The sequence below is a fragment of the Crinia signifera genome, chromosome 19 (assembly GCF_055691185.1).
Source record: "Crinia signifera chromosome 19, ASM5569118v1, whole genome shotgun sequence".
Classification (NCBI taxonomy): Eukaryota; Metazoa; Chordata; class Amphibia; order Anura; family Myobatrachidae; genus Crinia; species Crinia signifera.
The window spans coordinates 21,438,112-21,460,607 of NC_139226.1; the positions used below are offsets into that span (position 1 = coordinate 21,438,112).

General features: G+C 44.5%; 1 protein-coding gene across 1 annotated transcript in view; it reads left to right on the top strand.

Annotated features, from left to right (window-relative positions):
* The first annotated feature begins 655 nt into the window (after positions 1–655).
* Positions 656–22,496, top strand: part of LOC146041468 (sialic acid-binding Ig-like lectin 13) — a 76,156-nt gene continuing 54,315 nt past the window's right edge. Inside the window, exons 1-2 of the mRNA XM_083161444.1 lie at positions 656–728; positions 7,148–7,507. Coding sequence (XP_083017570.1) covers positions 656–728; positions 7,148–7,507 — 433 coding nt within the window. The remainder of the gene's footprint in view (positions 729–7,147; positions 7,508–22,496) is intronic.

Genomic DNA, 22,496 nt, shown 5'->3' on the forward strand with positions numbered 1-22,496 from the left:
CCCCTGATAATGGTTTATAATAGTGCATCCCACCCTTAGGGCCAGATGTACTAAGCTTGAAAAGTGATAAAATCGAGAGTGATAAACAGCCAGCCAATGAAATTCTGCCTGCCATGTCACAGGGGATTCAGTATGAAATCCCGGCGGTCGGGATCCCGGCGTTCAAAATCCAGACGCCGGAATCCCGACCGCCGAAATCCCGACAAGGGGGACGTGGATCGCCCCCCCCCCCCCCCCCCCCCCTTGCGGACTCGCTGCGCTCGCCACGCAGCGGGCCCGGTGCCTCGCTATGCTCGGCACGTTAATTTATTCTCCCTCCAGGGGTGTCGTGGACACCCACGGAGGGAGAAAGTGTCGGGATTTCGGCGGTCGGGATTCCAGCGTCGGGATTTAAACTGCATCCCGTCACAGGCTGTGTTTGAAAAATGACAGGAAGGAGCTGATTGGCTGGCTGTTTATCAATTTTCAAGCTTAGTAAATCTCGCCCTTAGTATGATATTTTTACAGAAGAATGTTTGTACAATAGACTATATATAGATATATAGACTATATATAGAGTACTGTATATGGCAGGTGTGTGCTGTTGGAGAGTTCTTAGGTTTTACCTTCCATGTTTCCAGAGATTACAAGATAAATCTGAATGCAGCTGAGTATCATGAGGTGTCTGAGGAAAGGCTTCAGAGTGTGGGTCTGTCATGTGATCACCATCCTCCCCCTGCTCTGGCCAGGTAAGTACATACTGACATAATACAGTGCTGGCAGCCAGTGCACCTGTCATGTGATCACCGTCCTCCTCCTGCTCTGGCCAGGTAAGTACATACTGACATAATACAGTGCTGGCAGCCGGTGCACCTGTCATGTGATCACCATCCTCCCCCTGCTCTGGCCAGGTAAGTACATACTGACATAATACAGCGCTAGCAGCAGGTGCACCTGTCATGTGATCACCCTCCTCCCCCTGCTCTGGCCAGGTAAGTACATACTGACATAATACAGTGCTGGCAGCCGGTGCACCTGTCATGTGATCACCATCCTCCCCCTGCTCTGGCCAGGTAAGTACATACTGACATAATTCAGTGCTGGCAGCAAGTGCACCTGTCATGTGATCACCATCCTCCCCCTGCTCTGGCCAGGTAAGTACATACTGACATAATACAGTGCTGGCAGCCAGTGCACCTGTCATGTTATCACCATCCTCCCCCCGTTCTGGCCAGGTAAGTACATACTGACATAATACAGTGCTGGCAGCCGGTGCACCTGTCATGTGATCATTATCCTCCCCCTGCTCTGGTCAGGTAAGTACATACTGACATAATTCAGTGCTGGCAGCAAGTGCACCTGTCATGTGATCACCCTCCTCCCCCTGCTCTGGCCAGGTAAGTACATACTGACATAATTCAGTGCTGCTGTGCTGGCAGCCAGTGCACATGTCATGTGATCACCATGCTCCCCCTGCTCTGACCAGGTAAGTACATACTGACATAATACAGTGCTGGCAGCCAGTGCACCTGTCATGTGATCACCATCCTCCCCCTGCTCTGGCCAGGTAAGTACATACTGACATAATACAGAGCTGGCAGCCGGTGCACCTGTCATGTGATCACCATCCTCCCCCTGCTCTGGCCAGGTAAGTACATACTGACATAATACAGAGCTGGCAGCCGGTGCACCTGTCATGTGATCACCCTCCTCCCCCTGTTCTGACCAGGTAAGTACATACTGACATAATACAGTGCTGGCAGCCAGTTCACCTGTCATGTGATCACCATCCTCCCCCTGCTCTGGCCAGGTAAGTACACACTGACATAATACAGTGTTGGCAGCCTGTGCGTCTGTCATGTGATCACCATCCTCCCCCTGCTCGGGCCAGGTAAGTACATACTGACATAATACAGTGCTGGCAGCCGGTGCACCTGTCATGTGATCACCATCCTCTCCCTTCCAGGGCCAGGTAAGTACACACTGACATAATACAGTGCTGGCAGCCTGTGCGTCTGTCATGTGATCACCATCCTCCCCATGCTCTGGCCAGGTAAGTGCCTACTGACATAATACAGTGCTGGCAGCTGGTGCACCTGTCATGTGATCACCATCCTCTCCCTTCTAGGGCCAGGTAAGTACATACTGACATCATACAGTGCTCGCAGCCGGTGCACCTGTCATGTGATCACCATCCTCCCCCTCCTCTGGCCAGGTAGGTACACACTGACATAATACAGTGCTGGCAGCCGGTGCACCTGTCATGTAATCACCATCCTCCCCCTGCTCTGGCCAGGTAAGTACATACTGACATAATACAGTGCTGGCAGCCAGTGCACCTGTCATGTGATCACCATCCTCCCCCTGATCTGGCCAGGTAAGTACATACTGACATAATACAGTGCTGGCAGCCAGTGCACCTGTCATGTGATCACCATCCTCCCCCTGCTCTGGCCAGGTAAATACATACTGACATAATACAGTGCTGGCAGCCGGTGCTCCTGTCATGTGATCACCATCCTCCCCCTGATCTGGCCAGGTAAGTACATACTGACATAATACAGTGCTGGCAGCCAGTGCACCTGTCATGTGATCACCATCCTCCCCCTGATCTGGCCAGGTAAGTACATACTGACATAATACAGTGCTGGCAGCCAGTGCACCTGTCATGTGATCACCATCCTCCCCCTGCTCTGGTCAGGTAAGTACATACTGACATAATACAGTGCTGGCAGCCAGTGCACCTGTCATGTGATTACCATCCTCCCCCCGCTCTGGCCAGGTAAGTACATACTGACATAATACAGTGCTGGCAGCCAGTGCACCTGTCATGTGATCACCATCCTCCCCCTGCTCTGGCCAGGTAAGTACATACTGACATAATACAGTGCTGGCAGCCGGTGCACCTGTCATGTGATCACCATCCTCCCCCTGCTCTGGCCAGGTAAGTACATACTGACATAATACAGTGCTGGCAGCCGGTGCACCTGTCATGTGATCACCATCCTCCCCCTGCTCTGGCCAGGTAAGTAAATACTGACATAATACAGTGCTGGCAGCCGGTGCACCTGTCATGTGATCACCATCCTCCCCCTGCTCTGACCAGGTAAGTACATACTGACATAATACAGTGCTGGCAGCCGGTGCACCTGTCATGTGATCACCATCCTCCCCCTGCTCTGGCCAGGTAAGTACATACTGACATAATACAGTGCTGGCAGCCAGTGCACCTGTCATGTGATCACCATCCTCCCCCTGCTCTGGCCAGGTAAGTACATACTGACATAATACAGCGCTGGCAGCCGGAGCACCTGTCATGTGATCACCATCCTCCCCCTGCTCTGGCCAGGTAAGTACATACTGACATAATACAGTGCTGGCAGCCGGTGCACCTGTCATGTGATCACCATCCTCCCCCTGCTCTGGCCAGGTAAATACATACTGACATAATACAGTGATGGCAGCCAGTGCACCTGTCATGTGATCACCATCCTCCCCCTGCTCTGGCCAGGTAAGTACATATGACATAATACAGTGCTGGCAGCCAGTGCACCTGTCATGTGATCACCATCTTCCCCCTGCTCTGGCCAGGTAAGTACATACTGACATAATACAGTGCTGGCAGCCAGTGCACCTGTCATGTGATCACCATCCTCCCCCTGCTCTGGCCAGGTAAGTACATACTGACATAATACAGTGCTGGCAGCCAGTGCACCTGTCATGTGATCACCATCCTCCCCCTGCTCTGGCCAGGTAAGTACATACTGACATAATACATTGCCGGCAGCCGGTGCACCTGTCATGTGATCACCCTCCTCCCCTGCTCTGGCCAGGTAAGTACATACTGACATAATACAGTGCTGGCAGCCGGTGCACCTGTCATGTGATCACCCTCCTCCCCTGCTCTGGCCAGGTAAGTACATACTGACATAATACAGTGCTGGCAGCCGGTGCACCTGTCATGTGATCACCATCCTCCCCCTGCTCTGGCCAGGTAAGTACATACTGACATAATACAGTGCTGGCAGCCAGTGCACCTGTCATGTGATCACCATCCTCCCCCTGCTCTGGCCAGGTAAGTACATACTGACATAATACATTGCCGGCAGCCGGTGCACCTGTCATGTGATCACCCTCCTCCCCTGCTCTGGCCAGGTAAGTACATACTGACATAATACAGTGCTGGCTGCCGGTGCACCTGTCATGTGATCCCCATCCTCCCCCTGCTCTGGCCAGGTAAGTACATACTGACATTTTACAGTGCACTTGTCATGTGATTATACTGTATATTGTAATAGAATATATGAAAAACAAAAAAGTAGGGTGAAGTATTTGCTGATAGTTTAGCTGTATTTATTTATATAGCAAACACATATCATGCAGCACTTTAAAATCATATTTGAACTTTTACATCAGTTTCTGCCCCAGTGGAGTTTACCCTATAAAAAAAAATATCCCTGGGGGTATCTTTGGAATTTTGGCCAGGGGCCGTGGAGGGTGTGCAGGGGAAAATACAGGGGGGGTTGGGGGCACAGGGGGAATCACCACCACAGACACCAGCAGGGATACCTGGCATCAGCGTTGTTTCCCGGCTGCCCTGCTGCACCAGGGAATCAGCATAATGCATTATACAGTTAATCCCGCCCTTGACCAATGGGAGTATGGGGGATGGGCTTAAGCGTATAGTGCACTATGCTTATTTCGGGGCTGCGGTATTCAGAGCTGCGGTCCCCAGGGAATCAGAAGATGATGTAGCCTGGAAATTTTCTGGGTTAGCCAGCGCCAACAGTGCAGAATGGCACACTGTTCTATTCTCCATCTACAAAATAGCGGATGGTGGGTATGAAATACCGCCTGTCGGCACGTCGGCTCAAAAAAGGTGAAAAACTCATGTTGACCTTTTAACTGTCGAGCTTCCCATTGTTGACCTAATGCTTATGTCGATCTTACAACTCTGTCATCATTAGTCATGTTGATGTATTTCTAATGCTAATGTCAACCTTCAGTGTTCGACCCAATGTATTTCGACCTTAATTGAGTCGACCTAGTGACCCTATAACTATATAGAGATATAGATAATTGGAGGAAAACAGCAATTACTATAATTGGAGGAAAACATCATAGCCTCACCACTACTAAAAACTATGAATAAAAACTATGAAGAATATCAAGTATTGATAACTGATTAAAAAACAGAAAAATATGTCAGAATGAACACCACTGACAAAGGAGATTGGATCGCATTTCCAATTAACTGAATAATGAATACCAATTAAGCTGAAGGAGAAACACATGATCAGGAGTTACTGACATCCATGTAGACCTATCAGCAGACGACAATAGGAACCACCCAGGGGATTTAAACAGACCCGGGATCCAGCAGCATACATCTCCTTGAAGAAGGCAATAGCTGAAACGCGTTGGAGACATTACACTGAATCAAGCGAGCAAAAAAGAAACGGGCTGAGATTATCCCCAGACGTAAGAACTAAAACCGGCAGAACGTCGACGAGGCACCATCAGCGTGGAGAGGGTAAGTAGGAGCGAGAGAGGGTCCAGAGAGGCAGGAGGTTTCCCGGGCGGTCAGACGAGGCAGTGCGGACGGCGGCGTTGCCACCCGACACACTGATCCCCGCAATCCAAGTCCCTGCAGCGAACGGGTGTCAGCGGCGTGTGACGCATTGAGTGCAATATCACTCGCGCGGCACCTCCGCAAGCCCAAGTAGCAGCAGCGCAGACAACCGGCACCCTAAGCTGCACCAGTCCCCCCCTCCTCCGAAAATCCGCAGAAGACGGAATTACAACTAAAGGGGTACCCGAAGTTTCATTTTGCATCACTATACCACAGTGTGACGGGACGCCGCACACAGAATATAGGAACAGACTGAGACTCTTTTAAACGCTGCAATTTGGCAGCCAACATTGGACAAAATTGAACTGTGCAGGCACACACACAGGGAGATCTTGGACACATATCGTGTACAGAGGCCAAGGCCAGTGCACGCAAAGTGGTGGATTTCCTACACTGTGTGCATCATTGTATCAATGAAAAATTCCAAGTAAAAATGAGTTTAGATTAACAACTGTGTTACATCCATTATTCAATTAACACCTACATATAAGATTGAGCGCAGCACTATTCCAAAAATATATGTTATATTGTACCTTGGGATATAGTCAGATCCCACAGTGTGATCGCAGCTCATCGCAATCAATCTTTCAGTGCGCAGGTATTTAAAGAAAACTGCAATATATAGAGATATCATTTTAATACTGATGACTTATGGCTGACTGTGCGGCCAGCTGGACAGCTGGTCATCATCCTGCGGCCATGGAAATGAATCTCTATCTCCCCATTGTTAGTCACTCCGTCGAAAGGGTTATACATGCGGGACTCGGCTCTGCAATTTCCACTAAGCCGAGTCCTTAATCAAGATGTAGTCAGCCGTCAGAGATAAGATGGGTAACTACATCCTGCCTTCCCCCAGCCCGGCCAAGTACACTGTGACAGGAAGCTTAGTGACCATTGCCTTGCCTGCACAGCCTATTTGGCCGGGCAATAGTGGATGCACATCGCTGTTGCCCGCTGTGTACACACTGAGCGATTCTGGCTAATCTTCCAGGCTTGGCCGAGTCACACTTTTCGCACACCTCTTGATTATCCAGTCAGCTTTCAAGTGTCAATTATCCAGCACAGTCTGTACAATGACAGAGGCTGATATGAGTAACATCTAGACTTTCAGGGCCTGATACATCTCCCACTATGCACATACAGTAGCTCCCAACTTTTTGCTTGCCACTTAGAGGGACAAAAAAGGCCAAAATAAGGGCTTCTGGCCTATGATTGTGACGCTTCCTGCGAGGCGATGTCCCATTTTTACCAGTGTGGAGGCATGGCCAGTTCTCTATGAGCTGCTGGCCATGCACCCTGGTCTCCTCTCTCGCAGTGATTAGATGCTAAGCAGGGCAGCGAGTGACAGGGGGGACTCCTAACTGCCCCCCCCCCCAAGCAAGGCACTGCTGCCCATGGGTGGGATGCAAGATAGTCACAAATATTGTGACTGTTTTAAGAATAACCAGGACAGTTGGGAGGTATGCGTGTATATTGTGCTGTCCTGCAGTGTATTACATCAGTATGTGAGTAATCAGTCCGTGCATCTCCCCACAGGTACCACATGTCAGGATCGGCCTGCTTATTCCATCCAGCTGAGTCCTAGTGTCACTGTACAGAGGGATCTGTGTGTCACCATCCCCTGTACTTTTACTGCTGACCATCGGAGAACATTCACAAATTCCACCGGATACTGGAGGAGAAGTGACCATGTGACTGCAGCCTCTAATGACAGAAATACTCCTGTGGTAAAACCAAACTTCCGTCTAACCGGAGATCCGGATACTGGAGACTGCACGCTGACAATAACTGGGGCCAGGAGAGAAGATAACGGGAATTATTATTTCAGGTTTGAAGAATCCCCAAGCAGTGCAGTGAGATATACCTATCTACCCCCACTATATGTGGCAGTTACAGGTGAGCGCTGCTTCTGTATACCCTCTGTGAATGAATATGACTGATATTACATTTATACTGAAATTCAGCCAAATGCTCATGCAGTGTGTATTAGTTCTACCCCAATATGTCATCTGAGAATACGCCACTATCACACCCAGCACAGAAGCCGATCTCCATCATCCTCCCCTGAGCCTAGGTTATATCATCAGGATGTGATGGTTTTACAGACAGGGTCCTGGGAGGTGGAATGGAGGGGAGTTTATTATGCACCAACAAGCTTTTTAAGACCCCTTATCCATGGGTGTAGGGAGGTTGGCTCCAGTGCAGCTTGTGCTCCAGGAGCTGAGGAGGAGAGAGCGTAAGCCTCCAGCCCCCTCTCCTCCTCCTCCACTGCACTAAGTAAAATAGAAGCTGGCTGAGGGGAGCAGAGCTGGGAGGGGGTGCAGAGTCTCTGTCCACATACAGTCAAAGACCCTGCACCCCTTCAGAAATGGCCTCCACCTTAGAGGGTAGACAGATGCTAGAGGTTCTCCTGCATTTCTAGCATCTGACAGGGAGAGCAGTGCAGATTCTGAAAGTGCTGGCATGCGGTATACCTACCCCTGAGCATCGAGCATGTAATCTCTCCCTGGGCCATTGGCAATGAGCATGTTATCCTCCCCCTAGGCAGCAAGCATGTAATCCTCCTTAAGCAGTATGCCATGAGCATGTAATTCTCTCCCTGGGGAACAAGCATGTAATCCCCCTGAGCAGTGGGCAATGAGCATGTAATCCTTCCCATGGGCATCTAGCATGTAATCCCTTGCCCTAGCAGTGAGCATGTAATTTCACTAGCAACAAGCATGCAACCCCTGCTGGCAATGAGCCTGTAATCCCACTGGCAACAAGCATGTAACCCTTATGACAACAAGTGTGAAACCTCAGGCAGGGAGCTACATCCATGTAGGTAAGCGGCACTTCAGAGGGCAATATGTGTGTAGGGGGCATTTTTGTATGTGGGACATAAAATGGTGTCAGCGGCATAACTGTGTGTGGCATTATATGAAATGGTCATTACACTGTGTGGTATAATATGTAATGTGCATTACGGTGTGTGTGGTATAATATGTAATAATCATTACGGCTTGTGGCATAAGTAGTAGGTACATTATTATGCTGTGTGGCATAAAGTGCATTGGTCATTACTGTGTGGGGCAAAATGTGTAATGGGCAGAACGGTGTGTGGCAAAATGTGTAAGGGGCATTACAATAAGAAGGAAAAATTACTGGGGGGGGGGGGGGGGGGGGTAATATACTCTTGCTCCAGGCACCATATCACCTAGCTACTGGCTGTATCTCTAATAGGGTTGGGTGTGATATATTGACATTCGTCAGTTAGTGTAGACAGGGATGAAATGTGTTATAAGATTGAGATATGATTGCCCAAATGTAATAGCCAATAGTTCAGCGGTTGTGTGTGATGTCGGCTGAACTCTGAGTTTTATTTAAAGGGCAGCCCTTTACAACACAAAACCACACCTAGTAAATGAGTGTCCCTTTAAAAAAAAAAGTATTTTGCCTGCATCTTGCACTGACAACAAACTCAGAGGCTATTACAATTGGACAATGACCTTATTCTCATTTGAAAGTAAAACAAAAAAGCAACTGGGGAAAACCATGCTGCACTGTAGGTGGGACAGATGTAAAATGTGCAGAGAGCGTTAAGCTGGCCATCCACCAGTGCGATTTTGGCACCTTTCATCAGATTTTGTTGCATCGGAGTCGGAAATCACAAGGACTGCACTATAGAGTCATTGGATCCTTCATACCCACTGCCTCCCTCTTCCATCCCTCTGTCACCCTTTTCAATCCCCCCATTACCCACTTCCTCCCTGTCATAATAGCAGTCACTTCACTGACCACACCTGTTATCCGTTCTGCAGTAACTTGCTGGTATCCTGTAATAATTTTGTATTTTCTGATGGGGTCCCAGAAGAAAATAGTATGGAAACCTCTGCTCTAGCAAAATAGCAGGAGAATTAGATATTTATGTTTTTATCTTTTTTTCAGTAGCGTAAGTGACTGTCAGTTCAGTCACTGAACAAACTGCAGCAGATTAGCATCTACAGGGGGGTCGTGCCTGATGATATCTATATAAAAAATGAAGAGGTTTAGATTTTTAAAACAAATGTAATGCCACCTCTAGATGGAATTGTGTAAACCTACCCAGAGGAGTAGCTAGATGACATGGTGCCTGTAGCAAGGGTATATTTTGGCAACCCCCCCCCCCCCCCAGTCATTTTCCTTCTTATTGTAATGCCACTAAAACATTATGTGACACATCGTTATGTCTATTACACATTATGCCACACACAATAATGCTTATTTCACTTTATGCCACACACCATAATGCCTACTATATATGCCACAAGCCATAATGCCTGTATTATTCCACACACTGGCAGGTATTCAATGCTGTTTGCGAGTGGTGACAGCGAGCAGGTCTTCCTGCTCGCTGTCACCACTCACACTGACAGCATTCAACACAGCCTCCGCATCCGCCAATTCCCCCTCGCTCCGTTTTTTGAGCGAGGGAGAATTGGCGGATGCGGCTCCAGAAGCAGTGAGAACCACGGATAAAAACGGCGAGTTTTCTGCAGCAGCCGCGGGTCTCACTGTTTTGGGGAATTCTCGCCGTCCTGTGACGGCGAGGATTTCCCCAGTACGTTGAATAGAGCGAGCGGCCGGCGCAGGGGGTTAAACAGCGAGGATCGCTGGTTTTCAGCAATCCTCGCTGTTTAACCCCCTCGCCGGCCGCTCGCTGCGGCATTTAATACCCCTAACTGTGATGCCCATAAGATATTATGCCACACAGTTATGCTGTTGCCATCATTTTATGTCCCACATACAGAAATGTCCCATACACGCATATTGTTCCCTGAAGTGCCACTTACCTACATGCCTGTTGCCAGGTATTACATGCTATTTACTTTTATGGACACACTAGATAATATATACATATATATATATATATATATATATAATATATATATATATATTTATATTTATATATATATATACGGAGAATACTTTCCAATAGTTGGTTCTCAATGGGTTCCGACTTCTCCCAATCTTTAAAAGATTGGGAGAAGTCGGAACCTATTGAGAACCAACTACTGGAAAAACTATAGGAGGAAAGTATTCTCCATATATATATATATATATATATATATATATATATATATATATATATATATATATATATATTATCTAGTGTGTCCATAAAGGGAGCACTTATGTTAGGAGTATAAATTACTTTTATATACATTGTCTTTTGGGGATTAAGAGTAATATCCCCCTACTCTATACAGTCGACCCCTCTTGATTAGCGCAAAAAGAGTCTTCTAATTCTTGTATCCAAATTACATGCTCGTTGCCAGTGGTTACTTGCTCCATGCCATTGGTTACTTGCTCCATGCCTGGGATTTCATGCTCGTTGCCATATGGGGTTACATGGTTGAGGCCAGGAAGATTACAGGCTCCCTGCCACCACAGCCCCAGGCCTATCACTTGTGCGGCTAATCCACCATCGAAAGCCAGTTGTACAGTACCTTGCATCAGGAGGATGGCCCAGAATAAACCGCCCCCCTGAAGTAACAGTGTGTAGACAGGATCACCTGTAGCAGGCTAAGTATACCAACTCAGGTGTCCCTCCCATCAGTCAATTCAAACACATACTCCTAGAACAATCAGAATACCAATCTAGGGTTAATCAAACAGTAATAGGAAAAATAAAAAACACTAAACAGAATGACGAACAAACAATAAACATATACATTAGCAGCTATATAGTAGTCACTGGAACCCTAAATATATAATACATCAAAGGTGAAAATTTCACTCCATATTGGAAAGACAAATCTTATTTATAATAATACATTAATACCTGAATATTCATTTAAACCTCTAGGGGATACTGTGTCTATTTTAGCTATCCATCGGGCTTGGCATTTCAACAATTGTAGTCCCCTATTGCCTCCCCTTGGTGAAGGAGGAATGTGGTCAATCATTCTGTAACTTAAAGACATGTTTATTTTCCCAAAAATGTCGGGATACCGGCTGATCACTTGTGCCTTTCAATAGTGCATTACGGATGGATGACCTATGGGCTGTCATCCACTCCTTAAAGGAGCGTTCCCTTTTGCCTATATATGAAAGGCCACAAGGGCAGAGAATCTGATATACTGTAAACATCGTATTACAGGTCAATAAATGACGAATTGGAATGGACTTACCAGTATGTGGATGATGAAAGGTACAACCAGGTGAATGTAGTGCATGTGCCCCTCGCACAGCCCACCCTAGTGTTCTTTTTCTTAACCAACTTTGGTGATGCATCAGATTAAACCAGAAATGTCCCTGATGTTTTTAGACCTTTTTCAACTTGGTAACAACGATATATGTGTCAATCCCACACTGGTATCAGCTTGTATTAACGATCAGTGATTACGTGTACTTTTCACTATATCAGGGCTTAAGTGATTGTACATGGTAACCCAAGGCAATTTATTGTCCATGGAATTCTCTTTGTAGCTACCCAATAACAACATATTGCGGTCTAGCCATAACCTTCTTTTTAGTAGCTTCAAGTTCCGATGCCGGATACCCACTCTGTAAAAATGTAATAATCATCCATCTGGGTGGAAGCCACCAGTGGATCAGAAACTATACGCTTAATCCTTAACATTTGGGAATAAGGTAGTCCCCTTATAGTTGCTCTGGGATGACAACTATTGTAAGATAATAGGTTGTTTCTATCAGTCGATTTGGTAAATAGACATGTAGAGATCTTGCCTTCATCCAGTTTAATAGAGACATCAAGAAAAGTATCTCTTCCCTACTGTGCATATATGTCAATTTTATGGAGCAACCGCTCACATTATGATCTGTAATCAATGATATTAAATCCTCAGGCGGACCATGCCAGAATATCAACAAATCGATATATATCGATTATAGTGCACAATCCTCTCTGCAACTGATGGGTTGTCAAAAAAAAAAATCTATTGTTCAAACTCAAACATAAAAATGTTTGCGTATGAGGGGGCAACCGCCGCCCCCATCAGCTGCAGAAAGTACTTGTCACCATAAATGAATTTTTTTTTGTGAGTATCATTGACATTAATTCAATAATAAAATCAACTTGCGGACCCTGATATAAAGGATTATCAGTAATAAAGTGTCTTAGGGTTGCCAACCCCATAGGATATGGGATCAAAGTATACAAAGCACTAACATCGATGGTGAACATCGATACATCAGAATTACATTTAGGTAAATCAAATACATTTTTCAATAAATTGATGGTGTCGAGGAGATATCTAGGGTGCCCACGGATGCACGGTTGTAACACACTATCAATAAAGATGGATACCGGTTGCATTAATGAACCCCTAGCAGCCACAATGGGTCTGCCTGGGGGATCCACAATAGACTTGTGGATCTTAGGAATACAATAAAATTGAGGTACCAAAGGATATAACGGTAATATTGCATTTTTTAACGCATCCGAGATAATCCCCGCCCCAACAGCAACATCAAGGACATTTTTTAACTCCAAAGAAAACAGCTTTGTAGGGTCACCCCTTAAACATCAGTAAGTTAAATTATCATTCAGATGAGTCATAACCTGAGTGTTATATTTGTCCAGATCCATGATCACCAGTGCTCTGCCCTTATCCGCCGGGCGGAACACTAGCGACCTGTCACTGGACAAAGTTTTTAAAGCATTACGTTCAACTTTGCTCATTTGTACAGGAACATGTCCTCTGGCCATAGTTTGGAATTCAAAATTGTGATGGTATAAAATGTCTTAATTGTCTCATTAAAAGACTGCGGATCAAAACATGATTTCGGCATAATTTTACGCAGTTGTTTAGGAATGTCATCATTACTAGGCAGATTAGTACTCAGTCTCCTCCACCTTATTATGGGGTTTATTGAAATGTTCTTTAAGACTGAAGCCTTCAGCTTTGGGATCCAACTGAGACACATCATTTATATACGGTTGTTGGCTGGACTAAAGGCCATATATTTTGTGCTCATTTTGAGCTAACTATCTTCATAGAAGTACTCTATTTCACGGCTGTTTACTCCTGATTTGTGAGATTCTGGAATACTGGTTTGGTATTCAATATTCGAGTATCGGTTTGCTTTCGCCCCTGAGGAAGTCGTACTGACGAAACGCGTTGGGCTCTACATCTTTACCGACTATACTTCTACTAACAAACAGTCAAAGAACAGTACTAACAGCGATTAAAAATCTGTCAAAGGAGTGTTCATGTGAAGTGTCTATGTATAACCAAAACTGTTTACTCTTGTAATACACATATATGTGTCTTTTATGTCATGTTTTAAAGTATTTTTATGTTTTTTAAATTTGACATTGAGTTTTGTCAAAATAAATATATCTTTATATAGCGCCCTCTGAAACCTTCTTTTCTTTTCATACCTTTTACCGGATTCTACCTAACAGAGGTTCCTTCAGAGGTGCTGCTCCTTTCATCTTTGTGCGCAGGTTGGGGAACCCATATATATATATATATATATATATATATATATATATATATATATATATAATCCTTGAGGCGGCACTCTGACGATTACGCTGTGGCAATGGCTGCATAAAACACAGGTCAAAGGACCGGGGTGCCTTCCGTGAGCAGTCGACAGAGCTGCTCATACATACAATCCCCGGCGGCGGCACTCCAACAAGAAATAAAACACACCAAGGCTGTGCGGTTAGAGCTGATGTTTCAAGGCCGTCCGGCCTTTTTATCAAGGGGCAGAAAGAGACTCTCTTTTTGATAAAAAGGCCGGACGAACTTGAAACGTTGGCTCTAACCGCACAGCCTTGGTGTGTTTTATTTCTTGTTGGAGTGCCGCCACCGGGGATTATACTGTATATATATATATATATATATATATATATATATATATATATATATATATACACTGGAGGAGGCACCGCACTCAGTCCATTTAATGAAGATACAGGGTGGTGCTCCACTTTAAAGGATTATCCATCCCAATAATAATACTTGCAGAGAGAAGTAGGCACTCACCAGCACTGAGAATTGTGCAAATAGCAGACAAAGTTTTATTTTCAATTCATCAGGACATCAATAATGGTCAACCATTATTGATGTCCTGATGAATTGAAAATAAAACTTTGTCTGCTATTTGCACAATTCTCAGTGCTGGTGAGTGCCTACTTCTCTCTGCAAGTAATATATATATATATATATATATATATATATATATATATATATATATATATATATATATATATGTTTCTTTATTTCCAAAATTGCTGAAAAATCTCATTTTACAGTATGCTGTGACAAAGACCTAAGATTGTAATTTGTTATAGATTCCACCATAATGTTAGAATGTGTTTGCATTGATACTTAATGATGGCAATGAAATCAGGTGTGGTGTTGTTTGAAACACAACGCTCCTGAGTTGAAAACTTGTATGTGTTGATGAATTCCACATCCACTCCTGATATTTAGCACCTACTGTATGACATATCCTCCAACATCTGAGGGTCAGAAATAGGTCCAAAATCAGTAAGGGACATGTCCACACCTCAATTTCTATACTTTCAATGGTACAGTTTCTAGGGTGTGTAATTACAGGCGCTGAGTGCGTGGGGTCCGGGGTGGGCGTTACTTACCGCGCCATAATTAATTAAAAATTCACTGCTCCCTGCCACTGCCACTCCCCTCACTGAACCTGCCTGCAGCAGTCTCTGAGGTCTGGGGATCTGTAAAGCACATGCACCGGGCATCTCTACCAAACAGTGGGGCAGCCCCTGAGTGTGGGAGCAGGTCCACGGGCCTGGCCACATGATGTCATGACGCGACGCACACTATCCTCACCACTGTAATGCACCACTGGGAATGGGTGCAATGGGCCAAATTCTTCCCTACACCCGCCGGGCCAATCCACTGATCCAGCCATCACAATCATCAGTGGATGCATTGATAAGGTTTTGAGTTTAAGAAGTTGAAGAATAAGACTGAGAAAAAGAATTGCCATGTTACAAAGTGTACAATTTACTCAATAAATCGTGAAAAAAATGTAAGTGTACATAGAAGTACAATCAAGAAATGAAAGTAGGATTAAAAAATAAGTTCTGATTCAAACTGATAATTGTTTGGATGGGGTGGGTTGTGAAACAATTCTATAGGTGGGGGTATGGATATTGTGGGCATAATTGGTGTTTGTTACACCTACAGGGGGCCCTCAATTGATGGGATTTTCACTACAGTGTCACGGTCACAGTGTCACCATAGGGGGATTCCCAATTGGGGTCCAGGTGGTCTTTTAGGGACCCTTTACAATCCTGTAGGTCTCTTCTCCTGGAGCTTACAGTCTCCCTTAATGGTAGTCAATCACTGAGGGAGACCGTAGGCTCCAGGAGAAGAGACCAACAGGATTGGAAAGGGGTCACTAAGAGACCACCTGAACCCCAATTGGAAATCCCCCTACGGTGACACTGTAGTGAGAATTTCTCATCAACTGGGGACCCCCTGTAGGTGTACCAAACACCAATTATGCCCACAATATCCATACCCCCTCCACCTATAGATTTGTTTCGCAACCCATCGCCATCCAAACAATTATCAGTTTGAATCAGAATTTATTTTTTAATCCTACTTTCATTTCTTGATTGTACTGTACTTCTATGTACACATATTTTTTTCACGATTTATTGAGTAAATTGTACACTATAACGTGACAAATCTTCATCTCAGTCTTATTCTTCAACTTCTTATACTCATAACATTCAAACAAATGCATGCAGCGCTCATGCCCATCGACCAAACATTATCTATGAACCAAAAGAGTCTGGGAAACCCTTAAGGCAGAGCAGTGCCTAATATCCAACTGACTAACAGGGTGAGTGCAGTGTACCCACTTTGTATTGATCAATGGGTGCATTGGCCAGGACAAAGATTTCTCAGTGCAACTGGCCGGGGAGCGCAGTGACAGGCTGGAGGACTGGAGAGACGGATATGGGGAACAAAGTATAAACGGTACATTAGGTACAGTTTTTATTTGCCGGTACAGACTGTTAAATAAACGGCAAATTATTTTTTATGTGTTCTGTGTGTTTGTGTGTGTTGTACTGTTTTTGTGTGTGTGTTGTAGTGTATTTGGTTGTGTGTGTTGTATTGTATGTATCTGTCCAATGCGTAAGTGTGTGAGGTGTGCTACGTATATTCAGTATGTGTGTGTTGTGTCTTTGTGTATCTGTGCAATGTTTAAGTGTGTGTTTTGTGTGTGTCGTACTGTTTTTTGGGTGTGTGTGGTGAATGTGGGTGTGTGTTGTGCTGTTAGAGGTATGTTATGTGTGTAAGTTGTGTGTATCTGCCCTATGTGTAAGTGCGTAAGGTGTGCTATGTATAAATCTGTGTGTGTAGTGTGCTGTGTGTATCTGTGCAATGTTTAAGTGTGTGTTTTGTGTATTGTACTGTTTTTGGGTGTGTGTTGTAGTAAATGTGGGTGTGTGTTGTACTGTGAGTGTTGTGTTGTGTGTATCTGCCGAATGTGTAAGTTTGTGATGTGTGCTACGTATAAATGTGTGTGTAGTGTGCTTTGCGTATCCTGGCAATGTTTAAGTGTGTGTGTTCTGTGTGTTTGTTGTACTGTTTTTTGGTGTGTGTTGTAGTGTGTATGGATTTGTATTGTACTGCATGTGGTGTGTTGTGTGTGTGTGTATCTGTACAATATGTAAGTGTGTGATGTGCTCTACGTATAAATGTGTGTGTTGTGTGCTATGTGTGCGTATGTGGTGTACTGTGTGTGTGTGTGCATGTACAATGTGTGTGTGTGTTGTGTGGTCTATGTATATCCTCAATTATTTCCTAATTGTTTAAAGCCTTCACCATAATGTTAGAATGTGTCATTCATACTCAATGACAGCAATGAAATCAGGTGTGGAGTTGTTCCTTCGCAAACGGTTTCCCAGATCATCGATCTTTTCCCCAGAACATCAATGAAGGAAAATGACAATTTGGTGTTTTTTAAATTTCTAAGTGAAATTTCCCAAAAACGGCTTCGAGGTGCACACCACCGGGTCCAGAGGTATCTTGTTGCTGAATTTGGTGTCTCTGAGTGACACGGTGTGTCCGCAATGCGTCGGACACGCACACACACACACACACGCACACAGACTCTTCAACTTATTATATAGATATCTTAGATATCTATATAATAAGTTGAAGAATCTGTGTGCGTGTGTGTGTGTGTGCGTGTCCGTCGCATTGCGGACACACCGTGGCACTCAGAGACACCAAATTCAGCAACCAGATACCTCTGGACCCGGTGGTGTGCACCTCGAAGCCGTTTTTGGGAAATTTCACTTAGAAATTTAAAAAACACCAAGTTGTAATTTACCTTCATTGATGTTCTGGGGAAAAGTTCGATGATCTGGGAAACCGTTTGTAAAGGAACAACTCCACACCTGATTTCATTGCTGTCATTGAGTATGAATGACACATTCTAACATTATGGTGGAGGCTTTAAACAATTAGGAAATAATTGAGGATATACATAGATCACACAACATACACATACACATTGTACACGCACACACAGTACACCACATACGCACACATAGCACACAACACACACATTTATACGTAGAGCACCTCACACACTTACACATTGGACAGATACACACACACACACACAACACACCACATGCAGTACAATACAAATCCATACACACTACAACACACACCCAAAAACAGTACAACAAACACACAGAACACACACACTTAAACATTGCCAGGATACGCAAAGCACACACATATATACGTAGCACACATCACAAACTTACACATTCGGCAGATACACACAACACAACACTCACAGTACAACACACACCCACATTCACTACAACACACACCCAAAAACAGTACAATACACAAAACACACACTTAAACATTGCACAGATACACACAGCACACTACACACACAGATTTATACATAGCACACCTTACGCACTTACACATAGGGCAGATACACAGAACACACACACATAACATACCTCTAACAGCACAACACACACCCACATTCACCACACACACCCAAAAAACAGTACGACACACACAAAACACACACTTAAACATTGCACAGATACACAAAGACACAACACACACATACTGTATATACGTAGCACACCTCACACACTTACGCATTGGACAGATACATACAATACAACACACACAACCACATACACTACAACACACACACAAAAACAGTACAACACACACAAACACACAGAACACATAAAAAATAATTTGCCGTTTATTTAACTGTCTGTACCGGCAAATAAAAACTGTACCTAATGTACCGTTTCTACTTTGTTAACCATATCCATCTCTCCAGTCCTCCAGCCTGTCACTGCGCTCCCCGGCCAGTTGCACTGAGAAATCTTTGTCCTGGCCAATGCACCCATTGATCAATTCAAAGTGGGTACACTGCACTCACCCTGTTAGTCAGTTGGATATCAGGCACTGCTCTGCCTTAAGGGTTTCCCAGACTCTTTTGGCTCATAGATAATGTTTGGTCGATGAGCATGAGCGCAGAATGCATTTGTTTGAATGTTATGAGTGTAAGAAGTTGAAGAATAAGACTGAGATGAAGATTTGTCACGTTATAGTGTACAATTTACTCAATAAATCGTGAAAAAAATATGTGTACATAGAAGTACAGTACAATCAAGAAATGAAAGTAGGATTAAAAAATAAATTCTGATTCAAACTGATAATTGTTTGGATGGCGGTGGGTTGCGAAACAAATCTATAGGTGGAGGGGGTATGGATATTGTGGGCATAATTGGTGTTTGGTACACCTACAGGGGGTCCCCAGTTGATGAGAAATTCTCACTACAGTGTCGCCGTAGGGGGATTTCCAATTGGGGTTCAGGTGGTCTTTTAGGGACCCATTTACAATCCCGTTGGTCTCTTCTCCAGGAGCCTACGGTCTCCCTCAGTGATTGACTATCATTAAGGGAGACTGTAAGCTCAAGGAGAAGAGACCTACAGGATTGTAAAGGGTCCCTAAAAGACCACCTGGACCCCAATTGGGAATCCCCCTATGGTGACACTGTGACTGTGACACTGTAGTGAATATGCCATCAATTGAGGGCCCCCTGTAGGTGTAACAAACACCAATTATGCCCACAATATCCATACCCCCACCTATAGATTTGTTTCACAACCCACCCCATCCAAACAATTATAAGTTTGAATCAGAACTTATTTTTTAATCCTACTTTCATTTCTTGATTGTACTTCTATGTACACTTACATTTTTTCACGATTTATTGAGTAAATTGTACACTTTGTAACATGGCAATTCTTTTTCTCAGTCTTATTCTTCAACTTCTTAAACTCCAAACCTTATCAATGCATCCATTGATGATTGTGATGGCTGGATCAGTGGATTGGCCCGGCGGGTGTAGGGAAGAATTTGGCCCATTGCACCCATTCCCAGTGGTGCATTACAGTGGTGCCGATAGTGTGCGTTGCGTCATGACATCATGTGGCCAGGCCCGCGGACCTGCTCCCACACTCAGGGGCTGCCCCACTGTTTGGTAGAGATGCTAGGTGCATATGCTTTACAGATCCCCAGACCTCAGAGACTGCTGCAGGCAGGTTCGGTGAGGGGAGTGGCAGTGAGCAGTGAATTTTTAATTAATTATGGCGCGGTAAGTAACGCCCACCCCGGACCCCACGCTCTCAGCGCCTGTAATTACACACCCTAGAAACTGTACCATTGAAAGTATAGAAATTGAGGTGTGGACATGTCCCTTTCTGATTTTGTACCGATTTCTGACCCTCAGATGTTGGAGGATATGTCATACAGTAGGTGCTAAATCTCAGGAGTGGATGTGGAATTCATCAACACATACAAGTTTTCAACTCAGGAGCGTTGTGTTTCAAACAACAACACCACACCTGATTTCATTGCCAACATTGAGTATCAATGCAAACACATTCTAACATTATGGTGGAATCTATAACAAATTACAATCTTAGATCTTTGGCACAGCATACTGTAAAATGACATTTTTCAGCAATTTTGGAAACAAAGAAACCCCAAGGTTTTCCCGGGCAACGCCAGGCGGGTCAGCTAGTATATATATATATATATATATATATATATATACTTTATATATTCAACCTCTTTTGGATTATTTCCATAATATCTCTCATATATATGTCTATCTATATCTTTCCCTGTCACACCCGCCCCACCCAATCACTTTCTGTCTATTGTATGGCCACCTTTAGAAGCAACAATTACTGTATCACAACACAGACCAAATCAATGCTCAATCAGACATGTTAAATAGTTGCAAATAAATAAGAAACATTAATTTCCAGTAGCCTCAATATAAAAGTGAACATAAAATTAAAACCCTCAAAACCTGCTTTATCTATATAATAAGTTGAAGAGTCTGTGTGTGTGTGTGTGTGTGTGAGAGTGCGTGTGTGTGTGTGTGTGTGTCCCCGTTGCATTGCGGGTGCACCTCGAAGCCGTTTTGGGGAAATTTCACTTAGAAATTTAAAAAACACCAAGTTTAAATTTCCCTTCATTGATGATCTGGGGAAAAAGATTGACGATCGAGGAAACCGTAGTCGAAGGAACAACTCCACACCTGATATCATTGCTGTCATTGAGTATGAATGACACATTCTAACATTATGGTGAAGGGTTTAAACAATTATTAGGGATAACTGAGGATATACATAGACCACACATCGCACACACATGTACATATTGTACACGCACATACACACAGTACACCACATATGCACACAACACACATATATATAGGTAGCGCACCTCACACACTTACACATTGGACAGATACACACAACAAAACACACACATAACACACCACATGCAGTACAACACAAACCCATATACACTACAACACACACCCAAAATCAGTACAACAAACACACAGAACACACACACTTAAACATTGTGCAGATACAGAAACACACAGAACACACACACTTAAGCATTGTCAGGATACGCACAGCACACTACATGCACATATATCAGGGTTGCCGACCCTCCCGGAATTACCGGGAGGATCCCGAAAATCGGGTCCTCCTCCCGCCCCCCCGGAAAGGTGGGCAACCCTCCCGGATTCCGGGGGACCCCCATGCCACCCCCCGATTGCGGCGTCTTCCCCATACCTTTTGGATTGAAATAGTCAATCCGCTGGTGTCAGAGGAGGGGGCGGAGCTAAAAATTGCGTTATTTTAGCTCCGCCCCCTCCACGGAGATACATGAATTGGGGGTTTTAACATCCTGGGGGCGGGGCTTAATGATGTAAAGCTCAAGCCCCGCCCCCCGACCTGCAGCTGGAAGTCTCCTCTCCGGGCTTCTCCCGGAGAGGAGACAGAAAAAGTCGGCAACCCTGACATATATAAGTAGCGCACCTCACATTCAGCAGATACACATAACACAACACACACACATAACACACCACTCATGGTCCAACACACACCCACATTCACTACAACACGCACCTAAAAAAAGTACAATACAAAGAACACACACAAACATTGCACAGATACAAACAGCACACTACACACACACACACATTTATACGTAACACACCTTATGCACTTACACCTTGGGCAGATACACACAACACACACATAACATACCTCTAACAGCACAACACACACCCACATTCACCACACTCACACACCCAAAAAACAGTACAACACACAAAACACATACTTAAACACTGCACAGATACACAAATGCACAACACACACATACACATACTGTATATACATAGCACACCTCACACACTAACGCATTGGACAGATACATACAGTACAACACAACACACAACCACATACACTACAACACACACACAAAAACAGTAACACACACAAACACATAAAAAATTAATTTGCCA